The following is a 27755-nucleotide window of genomic DNA, read 5'->3' as shown; positions in this document are numbered from 1 at the left end:
GCACTGTATAGCCCTATTCTTTCCCACCCCAGTATTTTGGATGCCAATATATCCAGACTAGGCAACAATCTTTATCCCAGATACATCCACATCTCTATACTGTTATAATAGCCTGCTACAGTATCTCGCAATAGATCGACATAGAAAATGCATTAGCCTGGAGTTCAGGCTGCCCGGCCCATAGGATTGCAGACCAGATAAACTGCTGAGAAGTCTTAAGGTACTGTCACACTTAGCGATGTACCAGCGATCCCGACCAGCGATATGACGCGGTCAGGATCGCTGGTACATCGCTAAGTGGTCGCTAGTGAGCTGCCACACAGGCAGATCTCACCAGCGACATCGCTGGGGTCGCTACTTACCTGTCACACCAGGCGATCCTGACGTCCTCCCGCCCGGCTCCACGCGTCGCTCGTCTCTCCACAGGAAGCGCCACAGGAAGCTGACGACGAGAAACAGTCCAGGACGTTCTCGCGCGATCAGCGATAACCAGCGGGGGAGCGAGTCGTAGGTAAGTATCAGACATAGCGATATCGCTTATAACGTCACAAGTTATAGCGATATTGCTAGCGATATCGCTTAGTGTGACAGGCCCTTTAGGCTATAGTTACACAAAGTACTTTTTTTGATACCCAAAACCTGCTCTCCTGGCAGTAAATATCATGTTCTCATAACACAAGTTTTGATGCATTTTTTTTTTTTTTGCAGTTGATTGCGTGTGTGATTTGTCTACAGTATTTGTTTAATACAGTTAGTTTTTGTCACCAATAACAGCAAAAAATGCTTGTAAAACACAACAAACGTTTTCTGTATTTTTTTGCAGCATTTTTTCACTTTCTCATTGCTTTTCATGGGTGCAAAAAATGCTGCAGAAACGCTGAAAGAATTAACACTCTGCAGATTTAAGAAAAAACAAAAAACACTGCAGTTCTCAAATTCAGCCAGAAAAAAAGGCACAAGCGTGTTCATGAGATTTCTGATATGTCATAGCTTCTGCTGGTGCTGAAAAAGCAGCTTGTGTTCTGCAGAAAAAAATGCAGCAATATAAAAAAGCTGCAAAAACACCAAGTGGACATGGCCTTAAGTCTGTGAAGGATTTTTGGTTCATGGTTGTAAATAGGGCTCTTCCCATTTACTGACACTTAAGGCTCCGTTCCCACAATGATGCATCAAAAACGCATCATCTTACAGTTCCATCAAAGTGGATGGGATCTATAGAAATCTCCTGCCCACTGTGCTTCTATTCTACTCAGCTCTCACAATTAATTTCTATTGGAGTTCCAAAAATTGTAGTACCTTGATGTATCTGAATTGTTTATGTATTTAGAAAACATGTGATTTGTATGAATAACCTAAAATATTCCTCATCTAACTCTATTTTATTTTGCAGAAATGCTATGAACAAAAACAATATAAAAATGGGCTGAAATTTTGTAAGATGATCCTCTCAAATCCCCGCTTTGCTGAACATGGAGGTGAGATGCGGATACCCTGACATGTATTTGTAAGGCATAAAATATCACAGGAATGAGGTCATGTGTCGGCTTACCACAAAGAATGAAGCCGGCTGCTACAAGAGACCTTCCCATACAGCTCGCAAGTCTCACACAAGAAGAATATAAATATATATAAACTTGGCACACACCAAAGGTTTCTGATGCAGAAAGGTGATTTTTAATTATACAACAGTACATACATACACAGACGTTTCGGTCTAGGACCTTCATCAATGTACGATATATTGTACTGTGAGATTCTTAGTGACTGGGCTTTGTGAGATAGACCAATCCTGTGAGGAGGCACATGAAGCCGTCCCACTGTGTGGTGATTTGTGGAGTGTGGACGCAGTATCCACCACTTGGGATTCGCGGTGGATACTGCGTCCACACTCCACAAATCACCACGCAGTGGGACGGCTTCATGTGCCTCCTCACAGGATTGGTCTATCTCACAAAGCCCAGTCACTAAGAATCTCACAGTACAATATATCGTACATTGATGAAGGTCCTAGACCGAAACGTCTGTGTATGTATGTACTGTTGTATAATTAAAAATCACCTTTCTGCATCAGAAACCTTTGGTGTGTGCCAAGTTTATATATATTTAGTTCACGGATTGGGATCCTACTTGGGCACCACCTACAATTCTCAGGGTTGTGCCAACGGTTTTGTTCTTTCACACAAGAAGAAGGCAGTCATACTAGAGTCAGTTCATGACCTTCCTATGGTGGGCAATGATGAAGGTTGTAGGGGTTGTCCTGTGAAATAACTTACCGCCTTTCCAAGGTATTGGTGATAACTTATTGATCGTGGGAGTCTGACCATTGGGACCCCCCAACAATCAGCATATTGGGGAATTTTTATCCCCATTACAAAATGGAGAGGTAGGTCGGATGCCAGACCACCACTTTGTTTATTCTTTATGAGGTTCTCAGAAAAGCCAAGCGCAGCATTAGACAGCTCCATAGAGAATGAATGGAACAGTGTTTGAACAGAAATAGAAGTGCTCTGTTCTGATTGATGCGGGTTCCAGCAGGCGCACCTCCATCGATCTATAGGCTATCGCCCATCTTAAGGATAGCTGATAACTTGTTTTCACCGGACAACACCTTTAAGAGACGGTCTGCTTTTTAGCCTCCTCACTCTGCACTTTCTGGCATCTCTGTAGCCTCCTCACACTGCTCTTTCTGGCATCTCTGTAGCCTCCTCACACTGCTCTTTCTGGCATCTCTGTAGCCTCCTCACACTGCACTTTCTGGCATCTCTGTAGCCTCCTCACACTGCACTTTCTGGCATCTCGGTAGCCTCCTCACACTGCACTTTCTGGTATCTCGGTAGCCTCCTCACACTGCACTTTCTGGCATCTCGGTAGCCTCCTCACACTGCACTTTCTGGCATCTCGGTAGCCTCCTCACACTGCACTTTCTGGCATCTCGGTAGCCTCCTCACACTGCACTTTCTGGCATCTCGGTAGCCTCCTCACACTGCACTTTCTGGCATCTCGGTAGCCTCCTCACACTGCACTTTCTGGCATCTCGGTAGCCTCCTCACACTGCACTTTCTGGCATCTCGGTAGCCTCCTCACACTGCACTTTCTGGCATCTCGGTAGCCTCCTCACACTGCACTTTCTGGCATCTCGGTAGCCTCCTCACACTGCACTTTCTGGCATCTCGGTAGCCTCCTCACACTGCACTTTCTGGCATCTCGGTAGCCTCCTCACACTGCACTTTCTGGCATCTCGGTAGCCTCCTCACACTGCACTTTCTGGCATCTCGGTAGCCTCCTCACACTGCACTTTCTGGCATCTCGGTAGCCTCCTCACACTGCACTTTCTGGCATCTCGGTAGCCTCCTCACACTGCACTTTCTGGCATCTCGGTAGCCTCCTCACACTGCACTTTCTGGCATCTCGGTAGCCTCCTCACACTGCACTTTCAGTAATTAATTGCAAACATCAATTAATGGGGTCCCATAGCGGTCAGGACAGAACAGGATTGATAGTGTCCTATCCGTCGGACACCTGACCTGCAGCCAATAAGATGGCTGATGGGTGCGATTTAATCATTTCCTGTTCCTGTGGACACCACTGAGGGTCCAGCTTTGAGTAAGGGTCCTGTTTCACATAGCGACACACCAGCGATCGCGACAACGATACGACCTGGTAGGGATCGCTGGTACGTTGCTACATGGTCGCTAGTAAGCTGCCAAACAGGCAGATCTCTTCAACGAAGCACCAGCGATCCCGACAACGATACGACCTGGTAAGGATCGCTGGTACCTTGTCACATAGCAGCTATTCTGACGACTCCCGCCTGCATCCCTGAGTTCTGCGTCGCCAACGAGGTCGCTCGTCGGCGTCAGACATAGCGATGTATGCTGGCCAGCGGGACGCCGATGATGAAAAAATGTCCCAGGACATTCGAGCATGATCAGTGATATCCAGCGGGGGGGGGGGGACGGTCACCGCTATATGTCACATGTAGCGAGATTGCTGGCGAGATCGCTGTTGCGTCACAAAATCGGTGACACATCAGCGATCTCGCTATGTGATACGGGGCCTTAACACGTCTTCCCTTATTTTATTACAATCCCTGTGTAAGAAAACAAAGCCGAAATAAGGTATAACAAACTTCTTTCTCTTTTTTGATTATTCTGTTTAGTGATTGATCTGTTGCCATTTTTATGTTCTTCAGAAACACTGGCAATGAAGGGCTTGACTTTGAATTGTCTAGGAAAGAAAGAAGAAGCTTATGAGTTTGTGCGCAAAGGTCTACGGAATGATGTTAAGAGTCACGTCTGTATCCTTTTGAATAATTTTTTACACATTTGGTTTGTTAAGGCTCGCTCACGCGGCCGTCGATTCTCTCATGCGAGAGAATCGGGGCTGATTATGCAAATGACACTCGGCTCAAACTCTATCATAGTTTGATCCAAGTGTCATCTTGCTGTGATCCGATCCTCTCGGATGAGAGAATCGCAGCACAGGTGCGGAGGAGACTGAGAAAGTAATTTCTCCATTGCCAGCGTCTGCGGTAATCAAACTGCACTTGAATGACATCCGAGTACAGCCAAAGGTTTCACACTCACCCGTAGACTCATATGGTTGCTCGTGATCTGTATATTGGAGCCACTCACACCATACTGCGATTAATTTCTCAGTCTGAATCAGCATGAGAAATTATTCATTGCTCTGCACTGCCCCATAGTGTAACATTGGGCTGAGTGCTGTCTGATAAAACATCATATAGCACTCAGCCGTGTTATACGCCAGTGTGAGTGAGCCCTTAGGCTGAAGCAACATTATTATTGACTTAGACTGTGAATTTTTTTTGGAATTTTATATACAAAACACAGGATACATCATTAACCTCACAGGGATCTTCTGATTACAGGAAACCCCTCTCTACAGGCGCAGTTTGTTTGTAAGAATAGTCTGTGCTTTATTCCCCCTCTCAGGTCCAGCATTGAGTCACTACCTCTGCTCCCCATTACTTGTGGCATATGTACATTTAGTGTAGTGAGTATACTCAGCATACAGCTATATACTCCTGTATTAGGCATTCCTCATCAGGGAGTCATTTGACAAAAGTCTAAGTAAATGATTTTCGGTTTGTTTGGAACAAGATGATTAGTGACTCCCTTATATATAAAGATTTCTAACCCTTTGACAGGTACTGCCTATCAGTACATTGGTGCAATATACCCATTACTTTAGCCAGATGCTTCATGCTACTGTTTTTTGTGACCTGGGAGGGTAAGTATTAAGGTTATAGGGTTATTGTAGGACACTAATCAGTATGACCTGCCTTGTGGGATCGGTACTGAGCTGTAACTAATGCACGAACATGGATTATGTTGGATTTCCTGACTATCAGACAGGTTGGCATGTCTATGGTCTTCTTCAGAGGTCCGATAAGAAGTATGAGGAAGCCATCAAGTGTTATAGGAATGCTCTAAAACTGGACAAAGAGAATCTGCAGATACTGCGGGACCTTTCATTATTACAGATACAGATGAGGGACTTGGAAGGATATCGAGTAAGTGTGAGAGCGCACCAGTCAATAAAGCCTTATGATCTTTACATAGGGTGATCATCGTCCAACCACTTCTCATAAGAACTTTTACTCCCAATCATTGGCTCTTGTAAATACGGCACCGATCAGATGATGAACAAATAAAACACTGATCATAATGTTTCTGTGTCCGCAGCACATATCTCCATAAAACACGCAATGTGCTGCGGACAATATGGGGACCAAATAGTCATATTAATAATTTCCTTATGTCCCCCACTGTTTGCAAGTGCAATTAAGTGAGCCCCCCGTTCGTGTAAGTCTGCCCTTATTTTTCAAGAATGTGTTCAGGCTTCAGAAGTTATACCATCATGTATACAATTGTGCTAAATGTGGTCTCTTTATAACAGGAAACCAGATATCAGCTTCTACAACTGCGCCCGATGCAACGGGCATCATGGATCGGCTATGCCATAGCATACCATTTATTGAAAGACTATGAAATGGCCTTAAAACTGCTTGAGGAGTTCAGGAAGACTCAGCAGGTAAAGTAAGATAAGTATTGAAGTCTTCCAGGAGTGGTTTATGTCTGGAAGCCAATGTTGGGTTTTTCTTCAGAGCTTCAATGATGCAGAGTAATAAATCCAGCCCTAGGTTCACCTATTGCCGCTAAACTTACAATAGGATGCTGCACCGATATCTCATTATTAGTAATGAGCGAGTGTTCTCGGATAAGAAGTTATAGGATAAGGTGTTATGTGAGCACGCTCGGGTGCTAACAGAATGTCTTCGGCGTGTCGAATAATATGTCCTAGTCCCTGCGGCTGCATGTCTCCCGGCTGTTAGACAGGTGCAACACAAGCGGGGATTGCCTGTGTTGCAATTGTTGAACAGACGTGAGACATGCAGCTGCGGGGACTAGGACTTATTTTTCAAGCATGTTGAAGTCTCTCAGCACATGAGCGTGCTCGCAAGTTAGAGGGGCTAAAATAACCCTCACGGTTGACCAGGTGATTTCCAAATAAACAGAAGTGTGATGCTGGCAAACACAGGACGAACCAGAAGGAGACTCGGCTCTGTTTGGGAGGATCAAAGGAGATCGCTAACCCCGTTTATTATGTCACCTCTTTTATAGTATTCTGCTTAGTTATACAAAGTACGCAGCTACCAATAGCATCGTAATACATTTACTTTATAAGCCAATAGTATTGCAAGAAAATTGGAATATGTCCCTAGCTACGTGACATGGAAAAATGTTACAGAACTTCATGAGCAAAGGCCACTGCACAACAACCCCCTTTGTTCATACTGGTGTGAACTAGTCATAACAGCTAACAGAATTTATCTCGTAAACAGCAAGATAGGGTTACAAGCACAAAAAATGAAGCCTTCAGCTTTGATTTATTTTAGTTTTACCCTTCACAATCCCTCCTAGATAAATTTTGTTAACACATAGCAGACATAGCAGAGGTACTATCCCAAGCTATAAGCTCGAGGGGTACTGGTCTTCACATGGCTGATGCCGTGTTATCAGTCATGGCTTTTGTGGTGCACCCATCCCCCTGTATTCTGCAATTTACGAATAACAATTTTTGATAACAGTGGTGGAGATCTTTTGAAGGTAGCCATGCGCTTGGCTTCAACATCTTCATCAAGTAACCTTTTGACTTTTGAGATCATTGTAGAGAAGAGCAGGGGTGACGACGCCTTTGGTATCATCGTTAGCTGTCCTAGTGCAGAATTTCCTAATACATACAGAAATACACCAAAAAACAAGTTTTAGTATCGCATATACAACAAGGATACAGGCAGCAATATGTAACAAGCTTTGTAAGATCCCAGCTATCCAGCCCCCAATTCCCTTAAACCAATTGGCTGGATTGAGAAAGGAGAAGGTGTCTGACCACCAACTGTCCTTATTACAATCATTGTCTTTATCATATTGATCTCTGAGTCTTTGAATGAATTCTAACTTTAACTTCATAGTACTGTTAGGATCTATATAATGACAGCAAGCAGGTCCAATGACCTGACACATACCACCTTGTGCTGCTGTTAAGTAATCCAGCACTATAGTATGTTGATTAATGACTATGATAAGTTGATTTTGGACAGCAACAGTAGTATTAAGTATATCGCAAATTTGATCCACTAGATAGTCTGTGGCCCTAACCAATTTATCCCACATTTGTGTAATCATAGGGTAAATGAAAATAGAACTGACAACTTTATTGGCCACACTCATCTGTACTATATGTGGTCTCCCTGAAGGGCGAGGTGAATTGTCCGCAGCTCTCTTATATAATGTACAGTTAGGTCCATATATATTTGGACAGAGACATTTTTCTAATTTTGGTTCTAGACATTACCACAATGAATTTTAAACAAAACAATTCAGATGCAGTTGAAGTTCAGACTTTCAGCTTTCATTTGAGGGTATCCACATTAAAATCGGATGAAGGGTTTAGGAGTTTCAGCTCCTTAACATGTGCCACTCTGTTTTTAAAGGGGCCAAAAGTAATTGGACAGATTAAATAATTGTAAATAAAATGTTCATTTCTAGTACTTGGTTGAAAACCCTTTGTTGGCAATGACTGCCTGAAGTCTTGAACTCATGGACATCACCAGACGCTGTGTTTCCTCCTTTATGATGCTCTGCCAGGCCTTCACTACGGTGGTTTTCTGTTGCTGTTTGTTTGTGGGCCTTTCTCTCTGAAGTTTAGTCTTTAACAAGTGAAATGCATGCTCACTTGGGTTAAGATCAGGTGACTGACTTGGCCATTCAAGACTATACCACTTCTTTGCTTTAATAAACTCCTGGGTTGCTTTGTTTTTATGTTGTGGGTCATTGGTCGTCATTTCATACTACAGATGGACAATCAGTTTGGCTGCATTTGGCTGGATCTGAGCACACAGTATGGCTCTGAATACTTCAGAATTCATTCGGCTGCTTCTGTCCTGTGTCACAACATCTATAAACACTAGTGACCCAGTGCCATTGGCAGCAATGCATGCCCAAGCCATCACACTGCCTCCGCCGTGTATTACAGATGATGTGGTATGCTTTGGATCATGAGCTGTACCACGCCTTCGCCATACTTTTCTCTTTCCATCATTCTGGTAGAGGTTGATCTTGGTTTCATCTGTCCAAAGAATGTTCTTCCAGAACTGTGCTGGCTTTTTTAGATGTTTTTTTAGCAAAGTCCTGTCTAGCCTTTTGATTCTTGATGCTTATGAGTGGCTTGCACCATGCAGTGAACCCTCTGTATTTACTTTCATGCAGTCTTCTCTTTATGGTAGATTTGGATATTGATACGCCTACCTCCTGGAGAGTGTTGTTCACTTGGTTGGCTGTTGTGAAGGGGTTTCTCTTCACCATGGAGATTATTCTGCGAGCATCCACCACTCTTGTCTTCTGTGGGCGCCTAGATCTTTTTGCATTGATGAGTTCACCAGTGCTTTCTTTCTTTCTCAGGATGTACCAAACTGTAGATTTTACCCTTCGCCACGACAGCACCCACTGGAGGTATTGGATCCGCCCCATTTGGAACAGGAAACCCTACAGGAAAGATAAAAGGGGCGGTCCGCCTTTCCTCCTCAGTTTTGGTTTCCTGTTCCAAACGGAGCCACGTTCCTTCAGGAAAGCATACCTGGGCCATGCATGCCGCCTGTGCGGTCTCCACGCGAACGGCAGGGGCTGCGGTCCGGAGGCAGCGTCGGGGGAGACTCCGTTAGACGGCTCCCCCCTCGTCTGGTGTATGGAGGGTGATGGCCGGGTCCGGGGTGGACCGCCCGGTCTCACCCAGGAGCGCGTCGGTGGCACCAAGATGCGCAGACTGCCGCTGCTAGGAGCGGTAAGTGCGCCAGTGGCGCGAAGAGGAAAAAAAAAAAAAGGAAAACCGGCGGTGGCATGGAGAGCGTGGGCCGCATACAGAAGCGGGGGCGCGGTAGCCGGCCGGCGCAGAGGCTCCTGACCCCCGGAAGTAATGATTGAACTTCCGGGGCAGGGTGGCTGAGAGCGCGACGGCACATGCGCAGTGATCCCGGGGAGGAGGAGCGACTTCCGGGAGCAGAGGAAAAAAAAAAAAAAAAGACGAGCAATCTATTTAAACAGCGCCGCAGCTGTGCGGTGGTGAGCCATGTCATCCCCAACGGAAGCGCACGCTCCAGCAGGAGACTCTGCGGGGAGCAACTCCACCAGGGACCGCAACGCTAGGACAGACACCGGCCGCAGGAGCGAGACAGGAGAGTCAAGACCTAGGATGGGATCTCAGCCATCCGATCCGGTAATATAATGCTTCACTGGGTGAGTGTGCAAAGTATATACTCTACCTATTGAGCTGACCTCTTCCTACCCCCCCCCCCTCCTTTCGGCTCCACTTTCCAGACAAAGAAAAAAGAAAAATCTAAGCATAAGGTATGCGCATTATGCTCTGAACCTCTCCCTGACTCCTACCCCAAAAAGCTCTGCAAGCAGTGCACCAGAGAGACTAGGCAGGGGTCCGCAGTGTCGTCAAAAGACATTCAAGCCATAATCAGGGAGGAAATACAGGCTATCAACCGTGCCAGTACTCCCTCACCCTCAGAAACTATAAGCAAAAAACAGGTGACCCTCAGCTCAGAGTCAGAGGAAGAACAGGGGTTAATCTCCGATTCCTCACTCACATCCTCGTCATCATCATCAGACATGGAGGGACGGTCATGTTTTCCCCTGGATAGTGTGGATAACCTGGTCAAATCTGTGAGGAGCACTATGGGGTGTGAGGAACCAAGGGGTGCCCCGCGCAAGAAATAATGTTTGCGGGGTTGGCGGAAAAGAAAAGGAGAGCGTTCCCAGTGATACCGGCAGTTAAGGCCCTAATAAAAAGAGAATGGGAAAAACATGATCAAAGAAGTTTTCTCCCATCGGCCTCAAAGAGGAAATATCCTTTTAGCGATGACGAGCTATTAAAATGGACCAAGGTGCCAAAGGTTGATGCCGTTGTAGCCTCTACCTCAAAACAATCTACTATTCCGGTAGAGGACGCAGGCTTATTGGCAGACCCGCTAGACCGTAAGGCAGAGTCATCATTGAAAAGGTCTTGGGAATCTGCCACGGGTATTTTTAAGCCAGCAGTAGCCAGCACGTGCACTGCCAGATCTATGCTCGTATGGTTGGACCAATTGGATCAACAAATCGAGCAGAAGGTGTCTAGAGAAAAGCTACGGGCCGCTATTCCGTTAATCAGAGGGGCAGCTGCCTTTATGGCTGATGCTTCGGCGGACCCTCTGCGGCTGGCAGCAAGATCGGCAGCTCTTGAGAACAACGCCAGGCGGGCACTGTGGATGAAGAGCTGGAAGGGGGACGCGCAATCAAAATCTAAGATTTGTGCAACCCCGTGTGAGGGTGAGTTTCTCTTCGGGAAAGCCCTAGACGACATACTTGCCAAAGCAAAGGAGAGGAAGAAGGCGTTCCCTGACTCTTCTATCCCTTTCTATAGGAGAACCTTTAAAAGACGACCGTTTGGAAGAAGGAGGCAAACGGATAGATCAAATAGATGGCCCGCAAAGGAAGAAAAACAAAAGGGTAGCATGTTCAGGGGTTCAATATTCCGGAGGGAAAATAAAAATTAAAAAATCAGACCCACCAGTAGGGGGTAGATTAAAAATTTTTTTTTCAAAATGGCAAAAAATAACTTCGAGCCCATGGATCTTAGGTATAATTAAAGAGGGAATGAAAATAGAATTCCTTCAAACCCCTTATGATTTCTTTATCATAACCCACCTTAACTCTTTAGTTCAACAAAAGGCCCTCGAAGAAGAAATTCTGAGCCTACTATCCAAGGGGGTTTTAGTGGAGGTCCCAGTGGGACAGGAAGGTAGAGGATTCTACTCTCCTTTATTTTTAATTTCCAAACCAGATGGTACGTTTAGAACAATTATTAATTTAAGGAAGCTTAATACGTTTATAAGAAATTATAAGTTTAAGATGGAATCAATCAGATCCACCATAAAGCTTCTCTTTCCAAACTGTGTAATGGCAGGAATTGACTTAAAAGATGCTTACTATCATCTTCCTATCCATGATAGATACCAAAAATACCTAAGGGTCGCAGTGGTGTTCGAAGACAAGATCCGTCATTTTCAGTATACAGCCATGCCTTTCGGCCTCTCTACAGCGCCAAGAATCTTCACCAAGGTGATGGCAGAGGTGATGGCCTATCTTCGCCAAAAAGACACTCTAATCGTACCTTACCTAGACGACTTCCTAATAATCGGGAACTCGGTCACCCAATGTACCAAACGTGTGGCTGGCGCAATCTCATCTTTGCAGGATCTAGGTTGGATCATCAATATACAGAAGTCCAGACTCGTTCCGCAATCCCTCCAGATGTTTTTAAGGTTCCAGTTAGACTCCACAACCCAGAGATGTCTACTTCCTCAGGTAAAGATTGCAATCACAATAGAGAAAGTAGAGGCAGCCATAGATAGACCACGCATGTCTCTGAGAGGGGCAATGTCGCTATTGGGGTCGCTAAATTCCTGTGCCCCAGCAGTCCGGTGGGCCCATTATCATGTCCGCACACTTCAGCATCAGATCCTCCAAGAGGACAGGCGACGTGGTCACCTCGAGAGTAAGATAACCTTAACTCAGGAGGTCTTGACTTCTCTAAAGTGGTGGCTAGATGATGACCATCTATCCTCAGGAGTCCCATGGGTCATAGTACCATCCTGCATCCTAACCACCGATGCTAGCCCCCATGGCTGGGGAGCCCATATGAGGAATAGCTTTTGTCAAGGAAGGTGGAATAGAGAGGAAGAGGAATACTCGTCTAATTTAAAAGAGCTGACAGCGGTATACTATGCTCTACACCATTTCCTTCCACAGCTCCAACAGAAACATGTCAGGATCCTATCGGACAACACCACTACAGTGGCCTACATAAACAGACAGGGAGGTACTCGATCAGAGACTCTGATGTCTTCTGCGGCAAGAATCTTAAGCTTAGCCGAAAGCTGTTTGTTGTCCCTCTCGGCTCTTCATATCAGGGGAGAGAACAACCAAGAGGCGGACTTCTTAAGCCGACACACACTTTGGCAAGGGGAGTGGTGCCTCAACCGCCGAATCTTCAAGGATATAGTAACTTTATGGTGACAACCTCAGGTGGACCTCTTTGCCACGAGGGAGAACAGACAGATAAAGACGTTTGCTTACCTGTCTCCATCAGATCACCCAGACATAGTGGATGCCCTCCAAGCCTCATGGAAGTTCAAGCTGGCATATGCCTTCCCTCCGTTGATTCTCCTGCCACAAGTGATTCGGAAGATCAGAGAGGACAGGGCGAGAGTAATCCTGATAGCACCATTCTGGCCCAAGAGGCCGTGGTTCTCGTGGCTACGAATTATGTCAGTGACAGATCCTTGGGTCCTCCCTTAGATTCCCAACCTACTCTCCCAAGGCCCTTTCATCCACCCCCAAGTGGACAGCTTACACTTGACGGCGTGGAATTTGAAAGGCAGCTACTAAGATCAAGAGGGTTTTCTGAAACACTGATTGCTATGCTCCTACAGAGCAGGAAGGAGTCCACGACCCAGATTTATACAAGAATATGGAAAAAATTCCTACAGTTTCATATAGCACCCCATACAGCAGAAGTCCCGATAGTTCCTATCTTAGAATTTCTACAGAGAGGGAAGGACTTGGGCCTGGCAGTAATCACACTGAAAGTACAGGTGTCCACGTTAGGGGCACTGTACGGCCATAATATAGCAGGAAATAAGTGGATATCACGATTCATCACAGCCTGCGAACGAACAACTCCAGTCCACATACAATCCACATACAATCCCCGCATGGGACTTAAATCTGGTCTTAGACGCCCTGACGGAGGAACCCTTTGAGCCGATAGACACGATATCCCTCAAATACTTGTCACTCAAGACTGCCCTCTTGGTAGCGCTGACATCTGCTAGGAGAGTGGTTGATATCCAGGCCCTGTCCATAGATCCACCCTTTTTTCAAGTATACCAAGATAGATTAATATTAAAGCCAGACCCCTCGTACCTGCCTAAGGTATCAACAAAATACCATAGATCTCAAGAGATACTCCTCTCAACCTTCTTTGAAGATCCCTCCACTCCAGAGGAGCAGAAATTCCACACTTTGGACGTCAGAAGAACTGTCCTAAAGTATATTGAGAGGTCTAGAAGCTGGAGGCAGTGTAGGGCTCTGTTAGTTTCTTTTAAGGGCTTTAAAAAAGGGTACGGAGTCACGAAGAGCAACATTTCCAGATGGATCCGGGATGCCATTCGTTTAGCCTACTCCGCAAAAAATGAAAATCCTCCGGAAGGCATCAGAGCGCATTCCACTAGAGCAATGGCGACCTCCTGGGCCGAGAGGGGAGACGTTCCAATTGAAACCATATGTAAGGTGGCAATTTGGTCATCCCCTTCCACCTTCTATAATCACTATAGACTTGACCTTTCACCAACTTCTGACCTAAGCTTTGGCAAGACGGTCCTTGGCACGGTGGTCCCACCCAGGTGATGGTCTCTGGAATCTCTCCAGTGGGTGCTGTCGTGGCGAAGGGTAAAAAGCTGGATTACTTAGCGGTAATGCTCTTTTAATGAGTCCACGACAGCACCCGCTCACTTCCCTCCCTGCTAAAGATATTGATTAATAACGTATATCTGCTAAAGATGGATAAGTAAAATTTTGATATACAAAAACATTGCCTAATCCTTGGCGGTCCTCCTGGTACTCTGAAATGCAAAACTGAGGAGGAAAGGCGGACCGCCCCTTTTATCTTTCCTGTAGGGTTTCCTGTTCCAAATGGGGCGGATCCGATACTTCCAGTGGGTGCTGTCGTGGACTCATTAAAAGAGCATTACCGGTAAGTAATCCGGCTTTTTGCCACTCCTAATGTTGTAGCAATTTCTCGGATGGGTTTTTTCTGTTTTTGCAGCTTAAGGATGGCTTGTTTCACCTGCATAGAGAGCTCCTTTGACCGCATGTTTCCTTCACAGCAAAACCTTACAAATGTAAGCACCACACCTCAAATCAACTCCAGGCCTTTTATCTGCTTAATTGAGAATGACAAGGAAGGGATTGCCCACACCTGTCCATGTAATAGCCTTGGAGTCAATTGTCCAATTACTTTTGGTCCCTTTAAAAACAGGGTGGCACATGTTAAGGAGGTGAAACTCCTAAACCCTTCATCCAATTTTAATGTGGATACCCTCAAATGAAAGCTGAAAGTCTGAACTTCAACTGCATCTGAATTGTTTTGTTTAAAATTAATTGTGGTAATGTTTAGAACCAAAATTAGAAAAATGTTGTCTCTGTCCAAATATATATGGACCTAACTGTATGTTTGGGTATAGCCTGTGTATCCAACTGTTTGTTAGGTATGACAAAGGTGGCCGGGGTCAAGCGACCCAGAGTACAAGTACCTCTTACCCCTACTGGCAACCATTTATAAGCATTGTCTCCACATACCCAGAACATATCATTAGGTAAATCCCATAGGGCTGAATGTTGCAGTACCAATCTATGAACTAAGTCTATGAACGCAGATGCATTCTGAAGCATGCACCAAGTTGGAGATTGTCCTAAAGTACTACAATAACCTACATCAGGATTTCCACAAGTGGGGGTTCCTGGCACATATTCAGAGGACTCATTACAAGATATATTTGTCATGATCACGTGTGTCAGGTCGCAGATGATACCGCAAGGCGGACCCGTAACACACGTGACCCTGGATACACCGCCTCCAGTGGGGCGCATTTAAATAATAACACGTGCAGGTGGATACGCCGCCTCCACCTGGCGAATTTAGGTATTACACGTTATAAATATATTTCTGGAAACACCGCCTCCAGTAAGGCGCATTTAAATAATAAAGGGGGGAACCTGGGACACATTAACAATGGTGGGCCCTGCGATAGGGAATGGGGAAAAGGAGACCTCCTGCACTCCCCTGAGCCAGTGTCCCTACACTCCTAACATTCCCTAAACAGGCTCCGCACCTGTCGCCGCACGCATACCTTAACGCCCTTGCTCGCCCTGAGCCTAAACCCTCACTAGGGAATGGGTCGGTGCGGAGACTAATCCCACCACTGCACTAATAACACACATGAGGAAAGAGACAATACAGGGGAAACACCACTTATCTTTGCTCTGTTGCGTGCGCTCCTAGCAACAGAGCCCACCACCTGCGTGCATCTTCCCCTCCACCTGGATCCATCACCATAACTGGATCCGTCACCATCGTGCAGCCTGGGAGCAGAGTCCATCACCACTTGCAGCAGTCCAGTACACAGAGTCCCAAGATGAGTCCAGCCTCTGCCAAGAATCCAAGCATGCTCGAGTCCAGTTCTCAGCAACCAAGTAGTGCATGCTGAGTGCAACTCTCTTCCAAGTCGCCACTCCTCCAAGCCATGCCCGCACTTCCCGCCGACACCACAAACTGCGACTCCACCAAGCCATGCCAGTCCTTCCTGCAGACACCATTAGCTGGCACTCATCCTCTCTGGCTGACTGCGCAGGACTCCTATCCCGCTCCATCCTTCCACCAGGCTCTCCAACAACTCAGAAAGAAATATCACCAGCCGTGAGTGAACCCCCTAAGCACACCTTTATAGGGAGTCACACCTGATCCCTAATTAAGTGAACATTAACCTAAACCTATGGTGCGATACCGCTAACCACCACCGGGGACAGTCAAAACACCTTTGAACTCAACCAAAGTAAAAAAAGTTCACTTTGTGCTTTTAATACCGCCAGATCCAACACTGGATCATGACCGTACCCCCTCCTTAATGAGGGGCCTCTGGACCCTCAAGACCACCCCTCATTAGGGAAACACCTACAGCGGGGACGCCCAGATCCTGAGTTCACCCCACCATTACCTGACACTTCAGGTTCATGACAAACACCGCTGGTATTGGCAATACATGTTCATTTTGGAGGCACCACTCATCTCCACAGCGCCGACCTGGGGAACGAGTTTATGTATGTGTATGTTTGTTTGTTATGAGCTGATCAGACTCCACAACTCATTTCCAAGATGTTTTTTGGTGGCACACATACACGCTCGTTCACACACAGGTCCGGACCTGAACGTTTATTACACACATTCGTTTGTCATTTTTTGGTGAACTCACTCTGGACTTGACAACAGAGACGTCCCCCTGTGTCACCACACTCACACCCCCACTATTCACCAAGGGACACCACCCTCCAACCCTTTCACCATGAGGACTGCGCCTCCTAGGGTTGGTTAATGGAGAGGGTAGAGATTTGTCCCTACTCCCCCGCAGCACACCTGCTGCACACACCAGGAGGAGAAGGGGACCGGGAAATGGAGGAAATATACTCTCGCTGGTCGCCTCCACACGACCAGGAGGGCGGCTTCTTCGATGGCATAGAAGATATGGCGTAAACCCCGCGGACTATCACACCAGTCAGCTCACCACAGGGGCGTACCCCTTCACCTCGGGGAATACCAGGCAGCTCCGTGGGGCACCATTCCTCCCACCTGCCTGGGTGCGCCCGCATGCATGAACCAGTCCCGCTCCCCAGCAGCGACTCTAGGGGGTTTTAGTACCATAGCCGCAGGAATATGGAGGAAAATATATATATACTCGCTGGTCGCCTCCACACGACCAGGAGGGGCGGCATCGAAGATTTGGCATGAGCCCCGCGGACTATACACCAATCTGCTCCCTACAGGGACGTACCCCTTCACCTCGGGGAATGCCAGGCAGCTCCGTGGGGCACCATTCCTCCCACCTGCCTGGGTGCGTCCCCTGTAAGAGCAAGTCCCGCTCCCCAGCAGCGACTACACACCTAGTCTGCTCACCACAGGGATGTACCCCTTCACCTCGGGGAATACCAGGCAGCTCCGTGGGGCACCATTCCTCCCACCTGCCTGGGTACCTCCCCGTGCAAGAGCAAGTCCCGCTCCCCAGCAGCGACTCTAGGGGCTTTTGCCAGACCGCAGCCGCCATTTTTGTTTCTCTGGTTATCTGAGCAGAGGCCCCAGACCCTGATAACTGCTGCTGCAGCGGCTTAAACACACCTTGCCGCTCCCCACTGCACCTCAGTGAGGACCGGCAGCAATTACCAAAGGTCTCCACATGGCCAAAGCTCACCAGAAAAAAAAAGTAAGGGCTGGTGATAATGTCATGATCACGTGTGTCAGGTCGCAGATGATACCGCAAGGCGGACCCGTAACACACGTGACCCTGGATACACCGCCTCCAGTGGGGCACATTTAAATAATAACACGTGCAGGTGGATACGCCGCCTCCACCTGGCGAATTTAGGTATTACACGTTATAAATATATTTCTGGAAACACCGCCTCCAGTAAGGCGCATTTAAATAATAAAGGGGGGAACCTGGGACACATTAACAATGGTGGGCCCTGCGATAGGGAATGGGGAAAAGGAGACCTCCTGCACTCCCCTGAGCCAGTGTCCCTACACTCCTAACATTCCCTAAACAGGCTCCGCACCTGTCGCCGCACGCGTACCTTAACGCCCTTGCTCGCCCTGAGCCTAAACCCTCACTAGGGAATGGGTCGGTGCGGAGACTAATCCCACCACTGCACTAATAACACACATGAGGAAAGAGACAATACAGGGGAAACACCACTTATCTTTGCTCTGTTGCGTGCGCTCCTAGCAACAGAGCCCACCACCTGCGTGCATCTTCCCCTCCACCTGGATCCATCACCATAACTGGATCCGTCACCATCGTGCAGCCTGGGAGCAGAGTCCATCACCACTTGCAGCAGTCCAGTACACAGAGTCCCAAGATGAGTCCAGCCTCTGCCAAGAATCCAAGCATGCTCGAGTCCAGTTCTCAGCAACCAAGTAGTGCATGCTGAGTGCAACTCTCTTCCAAGTCGCCACTCCTCCAAGCCATGCCCGCACTTCCCGCCGACACCACAAACTGCGACTCCACCAAGCCATGCCAGTCCTTCCTGCAGACACCATTAGCTGGCACTCATCCTCTCTGGCTGACTGCGCAGGACTCCTATCCCGCTCCATCCTTCCACCAGGCTCTCCAACAACTCAGAAAGAAATATCACCAGCCGTGAGTGAACCCCCTAAGCACACCTTTATAGGGAGTCACACCTGATCCCTAATTAAGTGAACATTAACCTAAACCTATGGTGCGATACCGCTAACCACCACCGTGGACAGTCAAAACACCTTTGAACTTAACCAAAGTAAAAAAAAGTTCACTTTGTGCTTTTAATACCGCCAGATCCAACACTGGATCATGACAATATTACTAGGAATACTGGCACAGGTTTTATTAGAACCCTGTGGAAACAAATTAGAAAATTTCCATGACATATTATGTAACCTTCTTTCTAACAACTTTGTTTTGAAGGCATCAGTACACTGTGAAGTTACATTGAAAGTGACTTGTAAACCATACGTTGGAACTTGCCCTAGATTGGTTAGACTAGTCTTATTCTTAGGTACCCAAGCCCCTCCTTTATAGGCCAAATATTGAAGGTGTGTACTGCTTCCTGAAAGGTTACCTTGTCACCAGGGGTATCCCACCCATCCCACAATAGGTATACCAACAGTAATATTCCATAACGTAGCATTATCTGTGGCATTATTAGCGAATGTGTCAGAACAGTTAGTCCAAGCAAATAACTCCTCAGGTGGAACAGGGATAGCCAAAAAGGGGATGCTCGTGGCTGACACTGGTGAATACGTGCAGATCCATCAGTTTGCCAGAGACTGGAAATTGTCCAACAAATCTCTCAGTAATTTTTCATGATGCTGTATAAACTTGTTATTCAAGGACATTGGGGAATTTAGGCTGTCCCATACGGTTACCAATAATAATATGGAAAATGCGAAAAACCAAAACATTATGCCCCCTTTATTTGCTATTGGCTTGTTTAACCAGCTTGCAGTGCGATGTGTGGATCCAAGTCGGTCTTCCTTCTAGTTTCACTGATATAGGGGTGATGAGGAGGACTTGATGGGGACCGTCATAAAACGGTTATAGTCCGTGCTTTCTGACATGTCTTTTCACGACTACAAAATCACCAGGCTTCAGGTTATGACAGGTGTCGGTTTCTGCTGAATCTGTAAGAGAAGAAACTAGAGCATGGGTGTTCTGAATAACATATTGAACAGCACGGTAAGTGTCTTCTGATAACTGCTGAGGCTGGAAATTTGCAACTGGGGGCCTGGCACCAAACCATATCATATGGGGACAAGCCATGTTTTGCAATAGGGGTAGTACGAATATGGTATAGTACAATGGGTAGGAGCTCTGGCCATGGAGCTGTAGTCTCCTGCATCATTTTGGTCAATTGTCCCTTCAGTGTGCCATTCAGCCTCTCAACTTTCCCACTGGATTGTGGATGGTACAGAGTATGGAGGGCTACAGTGGATCCAAGCATTGTCAGAACTTCTTGGAACACATGAGAAGAAAAGGCCGGACCTTGATCACTTTCAACAACTTCTGGAACCCCATATCTGCATATGACTTCCATCACCAGTTTCTTCGCTGTGGTTTTTGCAGTCATTTTGGCAACAGGGAATGCTTCCGGCCAACTGGAGAACATGTCAACAACCAAACAGTATTCATACCTTCCAGACTTAGGTAACGTGATATGGTCCACCTGGAGCCTTTGGAAAGGATAGTTGGGCTTAGCAAGGTGCTTTGGGGGTTCACGTTGAAGTTGACCAGGATTGCAGGTCTGACAGATATTACAGGCACGGTTGAGCGCTGTCAAAACTGGAAATTCCCGGGGCCCAGTAGAATTTTTGCACCAGTGCGAGGGCCTGATTCTTTCCTCGATGTGTGTGCCCATGTGGCAATAGCATGGAACATCCGCTTAGGGAGACACACGAGTTGGTCCTTTTTCCAGAGACCACTATCCATACGTGCCCCATCAGTCTTCCATTGCTTCATCTCTTCCTTTGGAGACATTCTCTGCATCGTCATTAAGCAGTCTCGCGGGGTCCGACAGAAAACATCAGTCTGTCGTAGATTATCAGGTTCTTGTAGAGTCAGTACTTCTTGTAACTTTACGCTGAGAGCGTGTGGTCACCATAGTTGGTATGGTTGGTTCAACGGGTAAAAGAGCGGCGGCTTTTGCTTGCATATCTGCAAATGTGTTACCAACAGTCTGTGGACTGTTCATAGGACCGTGCGCCTTAACTTTGATAATGGCCACCTGAGTAGGTAATTTGATCGAATCCATGAGGGTTTTAACAGCTTCAGCATTTTTCACTGGGGTTCCGGCAGTAGTAATAATCCCTCGATTGGCCCATAGAGCCCCATAATCGTGAGCAATACCAAATGCATACCGTGAGTCCGTGTATATATTAGCCCGCCTGTTCTTTGCCAAAATACATGCAGTAGATAGAACCTGCAAAAGACAAATTGAGCAAAAACCCTGAACAGAGTTACCTTGTCGTGGTGGGATGGCTTTCATGCTACTTTTGATCAAAAACAGTATTACTAAAAACTCTGTATTATTTAGATGCACTTTTGCTTTTACTTTTGCTTTTACTTATTTAGTTACAGCAGGGTTTTTGCTCATTTTGTCTTTTGCAGGTTTTATGTTTTATGGCCAATGTCAACATGCATTTATACGCTGCATGTGTATCATCTCAAACCAAGCTCAATTTTTTTTTTTTTTTTTTATGCAGTAGATAGAGCCTGAAGTTCTGCTTCTTGTGCTGACTGTGAGGGTGGGATCGCAGCTGCGTGCACTACAGTGTCCTCTGTGGTAACAGCATATCCCATGTGGAATCTACCAAACTCATCAGCATATCTTGAACCATCCGTGTATAACACCAGATCGGGATTTGAAAGTGGATTCTCACTGACATTTGGCGGAGTAGCTGTTTCTTCAGTCAGAAGTTGGGAACAATCATGTTGGAGATAATCCTCATCACTGCTATCTTTCTTGGGGACCGGCAGTAAAGTAGCGGGGTTGATTGTAGTACAGCGATGTAACTTGACATAGTCAGGCAAAAGAAGTGAACACTGCAGCCGTAATGTCGTTGCACAGTCAAATGTCTTGGCTGTTGGAGTGTTAGTATTGCTGCAATGTCATGCGGGGTAAAAATGTGCGTTTCATGTCCAAGTATTATGTCTGCAGTCTTGTCAAGCAACGAGTGCGTGACGTGAACTGCTCTCATGCAACTTGGTGATGCTCGGGCCACAGGGTTGAGGCGGGCCGAATAATAGCCCACTGGCGTTACCTATTGCCATGTGATTGTGTAAGTACCCCTGCTGTGTGTCCTTCATTCTCATTCACATACAAATGGAACTGTCGAGTATAGTCCGGGATGCCTAAGGCAGGGGCGGAAGCAATGAGCCGCTTTAATTCAGAGAAGGCATGATAAAGGCTTTCCATACAAACCGGTGATCTTTCCTTATAGCTCATTATGCCGTCTTTCAAGGCATTGTAAAGGGGTTGCATTATGCGGGATGCATCCGGTATCCACTGACGACAATAAGTACATAGTCCAAGAAAACGCTGGAGTTCAGTTTCATCTTTTGGGAAAGGAAGGGAGCTGACAGCTATTTTTCTTTCTTCTGTGAGGAGGCTGAAACCCGACAGTTCAGATCTGCCAGATACTTGAGGAGACTTAGGCTGAGTTCACACGTTGCATTTTTTTCGCGTTTCCGCGGCGTTTTTAACCGCGCCATTTTGCCGCGAAAAATAAGCTTCCCATGCATGGAAGTTAAGAATAACACCATTTTAAATTTTTTTTTTTTTTTTTACATTTTATCTTTTACTACAGATGCTGCATAGGCGGCCTCAGTAGTAAAAAGTTGGTCACACTTGTCAAACACTATGTTTGACGAGTGTGACCAACCTGTCAATCACGCTTGCAAAATGCTAGTTTTTCCGTGGGAAAATCGCGGGAATTTAAAATACGATTTTCCCGCGGAATGGAATTCCGGAATTCTCGCGGTAATTTCCGCGAGAGTTCCGGTACGTATGAACTTAGCCTAACAGTGGCAGCAATGGCTTCCTGCTCCGTTCGTGCACACAACAAAAGATCATCCACATACTGAAGCAGCGTGACCTGGGGGTGATCTAACTGCCAGGGCAAAAGACACTCGCTCATGTTTTTTGCAAACTGGTTGGGACTGTTTTGGGCCCCTTGTGGCATAACTGTCCATGTTAACTGTCGTCCCTGATAAGTGAATGCAAAAAGAAACTGGCAATCTTGGTGTAACAGAATGCTAAAGAAGGCATTGGCAAGGTCGATGACTGTAAACCAAGGAGCATCCTGGGGTATTTGGGACAAAACAGTATGTGGATTAGGCACCACTGGAGTTTCCAGAACAGTAGCTGCATTAACTGCCTGAAGATCTTGTACCAGCCGGTACATAGGGGGCTGGACAGGCGGGGTCTTTTTCTTAACGGGAAACAAGGGCGTATTACATGGATAAACACAGAGTACCAGAGCACCATTATCAAGTAACGTTTGTATTTGTTCCTGGAGGCCCCGCTACTGATCATGTTTCAAAGGGTATTGATAGACTTTTGGGAAAGGGGCACCAGGTTTGAGAAACACTTTTACTGGTTCTACAGGCATTTTCCCTATATCATTTGGCCCTTTTGACCAAAGTTTAGATGGTATCTCTGAGAGGTATGGGGTGAGTCGTCGATCCTCAGGCAATATTGGGGGTGGATCTGGGCCTATCAGGGCCATCATAACTGTGGAAAGGGCATGCAGAATACAAATTTCCTCACTGTCTTCATCTGCATAAGGGTTATGCAACGTAAGAACCATCTGACCATCATCTTGGAATTGTATTCTGGAGTGGAACTGTGATAATAAATCTGCCCCTAGTAAATTTACTGGACACGTGGGAGAGATTACGAACTGAGCAGTAACCTCGGGGAAGGGTCGCACAGGGATGGGTTTTGTAAGAGAATGTTTATTGGGTCTGCCATCTACTCCAATTAAAACAAGCTCTTGATCTGAGAATTGAATAGGGATATCTGTAGGTACATCTGATGACTTGATTATAGAATTGGCGGCCCCAGTGTCTACCATGAACTTAACAAGGGTGTCCCCTACATGGAGCATGACAGATGAGCATGCCCCAGGTTTGGTGGAGGACATTGTGATGGCAGACCCTGGTTGGCCACCCCTTCAGTGTGGACAATTATCAGGACTTTGGGGCTGTCCGTAACTGAGGTATCCTCTAGGGTTCCCAGTATTTAGGTTACGGTTGGAAGGGGGAACTTGAGGATAGCATCTATCAGCGGGGGTGTGACAATCTCTCTGGAAGTGACCGAGTCGGCCACAGCGCCAGCATTGCAAACGAGAATTGGCACGGCGAATCTGTGGAGTAAGTTTCCCAGTCATAGGATTGGAAGAGATATTGGTTTAGGGAGTTGAGTTTGTTTATGGTTGGAGGGCGGGAGCTGGAGTTTGCTATGTGGGCCACTGATAAGGAACAAGCTGTGTGCTTGCAGCTGGGGTGTGGGTTGGAATTGGAGCAGGAGCTGGAACTGCTACAGCTGCTGGTTTTTTTTTTTGCTTTTTTTTTTCCTGCTGATGCAGAGCGGGTTAAATTCTTCTGAAAACTTTTTATTACTTTCAGTGCATCGCCCGTAGTGGAATTCTCGACGTCAGGTCTAACTGACATTATCACCTCTTTCAATTCGGGTTTAAGGCCGGACATCAAAGCTGCCACAAAAGTGTGTATGAGCTTTATTATACAATAAGAATCCCAGATCTTTAAATACCACCATAAGACGCCAAAAGAACTTCTCGGCAGTCTCCCCCTTGTCCTATGTGACATCTGTGAGAGAGGTAGCTTGATCCGCTAGTCTATCTTGTGCCCAAACCTTTAAAGCATTGCAGAAATCGACACCACTCTCATGAGTTCCCCCATCCAGGTTCACATTATGCCACCCTCAGTAATTGGAAAATATCCCTCCCCAGCTTTTACTCGAAGTATGTGTAATAGATCTCTTCGGGGAGTGGAATAAATCTCTCGATTTGCTGCCATTTGCCTGTAGAAGGCCATGGGGGAAGTCTCTGGATCGGGTAATTGGTTGCAAAGGGTGTCTGTTTGGGATGGGGTAAAGGGGCTATACTTTGGCCTGTCAGGTGTAGTTTCCACATCATCCTCTTCAAATTCTGATATTACTGACTCGGGGGCGGGAGGAGGTCGGTAGCACAAGAGGCATCTGCTGCGGAAGCGGGGCAGGAGGCTCTGTTACAGTTAGAGATTGTATTGCCTGATGGGCCGTTAGGCGGTTGTGGAGGACAAATCGGATCTCCTCCAATTTTATGGAGTTTTCCTGTATACACTGATTCTTCGAATCTAGGATTCTGGCGATGCCAACCTCATGAAATTAATTTATGTTTTAGTGGAAAAAAATCAAATCAGGACTTTAAACAAAAAACAAATTAAAAACCACCCAAAATAAATTTCTAGCGCAGTTTTTTGAGACCTGTAAATTTTTCATTTTTCCATCCTTACATTTCCTTTTCCAGCTTACATTTTTATTGATACCATTTGGGTGTACATAAGACATTTTGATCTCTTTTTGTTGCACTTTTGTGGGAAGTGTAGCAACCGGAAAAAAAAAAGCAGTTCTTGTGTTATGACTCTTAATTGCACACATACAGCGCTCCACCACAATGTCAGCCACATTACCAGCCATATCTCCTCACACTTGCCATGGAGCAAAGCTGTGGAGAGGCAAGACTCTCGTGCTACATTATACTTGAATACGCTGACGCCATGATGGGACCTGGCAGACTCCATATCTATGAAGCCATTATGTTGTTCATTGTGTGACACTGCATGACTCAAGTAATCAGATCGCTTATGGAGGTGAATTTGCTCGCTGCCGCATCCTTATTATAAAGCTTGTGATGTTCCTATTCATAGCAGGGGGGACACAAGTGGAATTTCTTTGTGGGACAATAGCTACATAGATTTACTATGCTGTCTGTATGATCTGCTGAATGGCCAGGTTGTCCTGAATTCAGTGTCGATGATCAGCCTGTTCTGTGGGCTGATAACATCAGCTGATGTATATGCTGCATACATAACAGTGCTGCCAGAACCTTGGATACAGTGTACCCCGTCTGCATCCACTGGCAGCTGAGTGCAGCTAGACCCAGTACATTGGTTACACATCAGAAAATTTCTGCAAAGTTTTTAGCAAAATTTGTGTCTTTTAAAGGGAAACTGTCACTAGGTTTTTGCTATTTTAGCTGAGGAGAGACTCCAATTCCAGCGAGTCACTTACTGGTCTGCTGAGTGTAATTTTTATAGAATCACAGTTTTATCAGCAGGAGATTATCACTAGAGGACTATTAAGCCTGCTGCCATGTAGTCCAACCCCATCCACACCTCTGATTGGCAGATTTCTGCCTATGAACCCGGTACACACAAAACTGCCAATCGGTGGTGTGGGTAGGGGTTATACAGAGCTCAGCATTTAGAGAACTGTTAGATCTGCCACAGAGAGAACAATTTTAATCAATACTGTAGCAAGCAGCTTAGTAAGAGACACTTCATTGGAATCAGAGTCTCTGCCCATACATCATTCTGCTCTCAGATGGGGGGAGCAAAAACTTAGGGATGCATACCTTTTAATAGCCCTAATAATATGGCAAGTAAGAGAGTTGATGTTTTACAACCCAAACAACCAGGAAACACCTTTCTGTATAACAAGTGATCACAATTCTAAGTCTTTGAGCCAGTTTTGCCCGTGTCTTTAACATACTGACGCTGTTTCTTTAGTGGTCATGGTAAAAAAAATCTTCATAACACAAGACCTAAAGCGTCAGTATATAGCATCCTTTTGAAATGGATGTTCTTTGTTTTATTTTAAGGTACCCCCAAATAAAATTGACTATGAATATAGTGAATTAATCCTGTACCAGAACCAGGTGATGAGAGAAGCGTATCTTTTCCAAGAGGCCTTGGATCACATTGAGGCTTATGAGAAACAAATCTGTGACAAACTTCAGGTGGAAGAAATCAAAGGTAAGTACTAGTGACTTCACAATGCATGGCCAAAGGTTTTATGGGCTCTCCATACATTCTGCTTGGGTAGGGGTCCCTTAGTGCGGCTGCTGTGAGAGCCTCAACAATGAAATTTAGTGTCCACATTCATTTCAAGTTTGTTGACAATGTTAAAATTATTAAATAATTAAAACCTACGTGATCAGAGCCTCATATGCTGACTTTGACATATTGATGTTCCTCTAGTGATAACACAAGGGGTGCAGGCATCCATGCTGGCAGGCTGTATACACAGGCTCGGTTCTCATATATCAGTTGGATCTCACCAGTTGGTATACACCGGGCACAAGACAAGCAATGGCAAAACTGTGCACTTATTACACCTATCTTGCCTCCGTACCTGGGCAGAAAACCACTGCATGACACATTTTTTTGATCCATATACTGGATCAGTTCAGGGCAACAGCTAATGCATCAGATGCGAGGCATTATTATCATGTGTCTGTACCATACCAGAGCGGTCACATATATGTCAGCGTAAATCTCGCCATAGATAATCTCATATAAATAACATGCACACATGCAGCTATAAAGAATGCCTCTCGCTCTCCTTGGGTAACTTGGGCCATCCATGTGTTTCTAGAACAGCCTGTGTAATTTTTCATTTCACCTGTGGTGGCGCTACAGGAATAAAGGACATTTCCTTCAGACTGCAGCAGTTCCCAGCAGTGAATGCCTAGCAATCCTCTCATCACTATTAACTGTTCTACCTTTCTAACACTTGGTAAAAAGTATCTCTTTCTTTATGGAGGACTTGTTGCCGGGTCTAAAGGGGACAATTTTAAATTTGTTTATTGAACTTCAGGACATAAAACATGTACAACATACAATTGGCCCATGTTAATAAACATTTTCCACAGAGCATACATGTTTCCATCCATTATTAGAATATACAGTAAAGCCAAATAATTATACACTATTTTTTTTTTTCTTAAAAGAACACAGTAGTATTATACATAACCTTCCCAGTATGCGCAAAGGACAGTTGGTTATATATCATAAAACATGTATATCGAACAAATCACATAAGCCTTTTAACATATTATTCGGATGAGGAAATCTAATCAGAAATTCCTAAACTACAACCACTACATCAACCTATATCTACTATTTCGCAGCCTAGCATCCTGCAGCATATTATCTTGTATGTGATGTCTCAACCTTGCAGGGTAAGATGAGAGGAGTT

General features: G+C 45.9%; 1 protein-coding gene across 2 annotated transcripts in view; it reads left to right on the top strand.

The window, feature by feature from the left end:
* The window catches only part of NAA16 (N-alpha-acetyltransferase 16, NatA auxiliary subunit), a 93414-nt gene that overhangs the window by 1789 nt on the left and 63870 nt on the right, over window positions 1-27755 (top strand). For both annotated transcript variants that reach the window (XM_073580320.1, XM_073580321.1), the window contains exons 2-6: window positions 1391-1475; window positions 4193-4297; window positions 5379-5536; window positions 5923-6057; window positions 26377-26530. In XM_073580320.1, coding sequence (XP_073436421.1) covers window positions 1391-1475; window positions 4193-4297; window positions 5379-5536; window positions 5923-6057; window positions 26377-26530 — 637 coding nt within the window. The remainder of the gene's footprint in view (window positions 1-1390; window positions 1476-4192; window positions 4298-5378; window positions 5537-5922; window positions 6058-26376; window positions 26531-27755) is intronic.

This window comes from Dendrobates tinctorius, unplaced genomic scaffold (assembly GCF_039654945.1).
Source record: "Dendrobates tinctorius isolate UK_male_01 unplaced genomic scaffold, ASM3965494v1 ptg000064l, whole genome shotgun sequence".
Lineage (NCBI taxonomy): Eukaryota > Metazoa > Chordata > Amphibia > Anura > Dendrobatidae > Dendrobates > Dendrobates tinctorius.
This window is presented reverse-complemented; position numbering and strand designations above follow the sequence as displayed.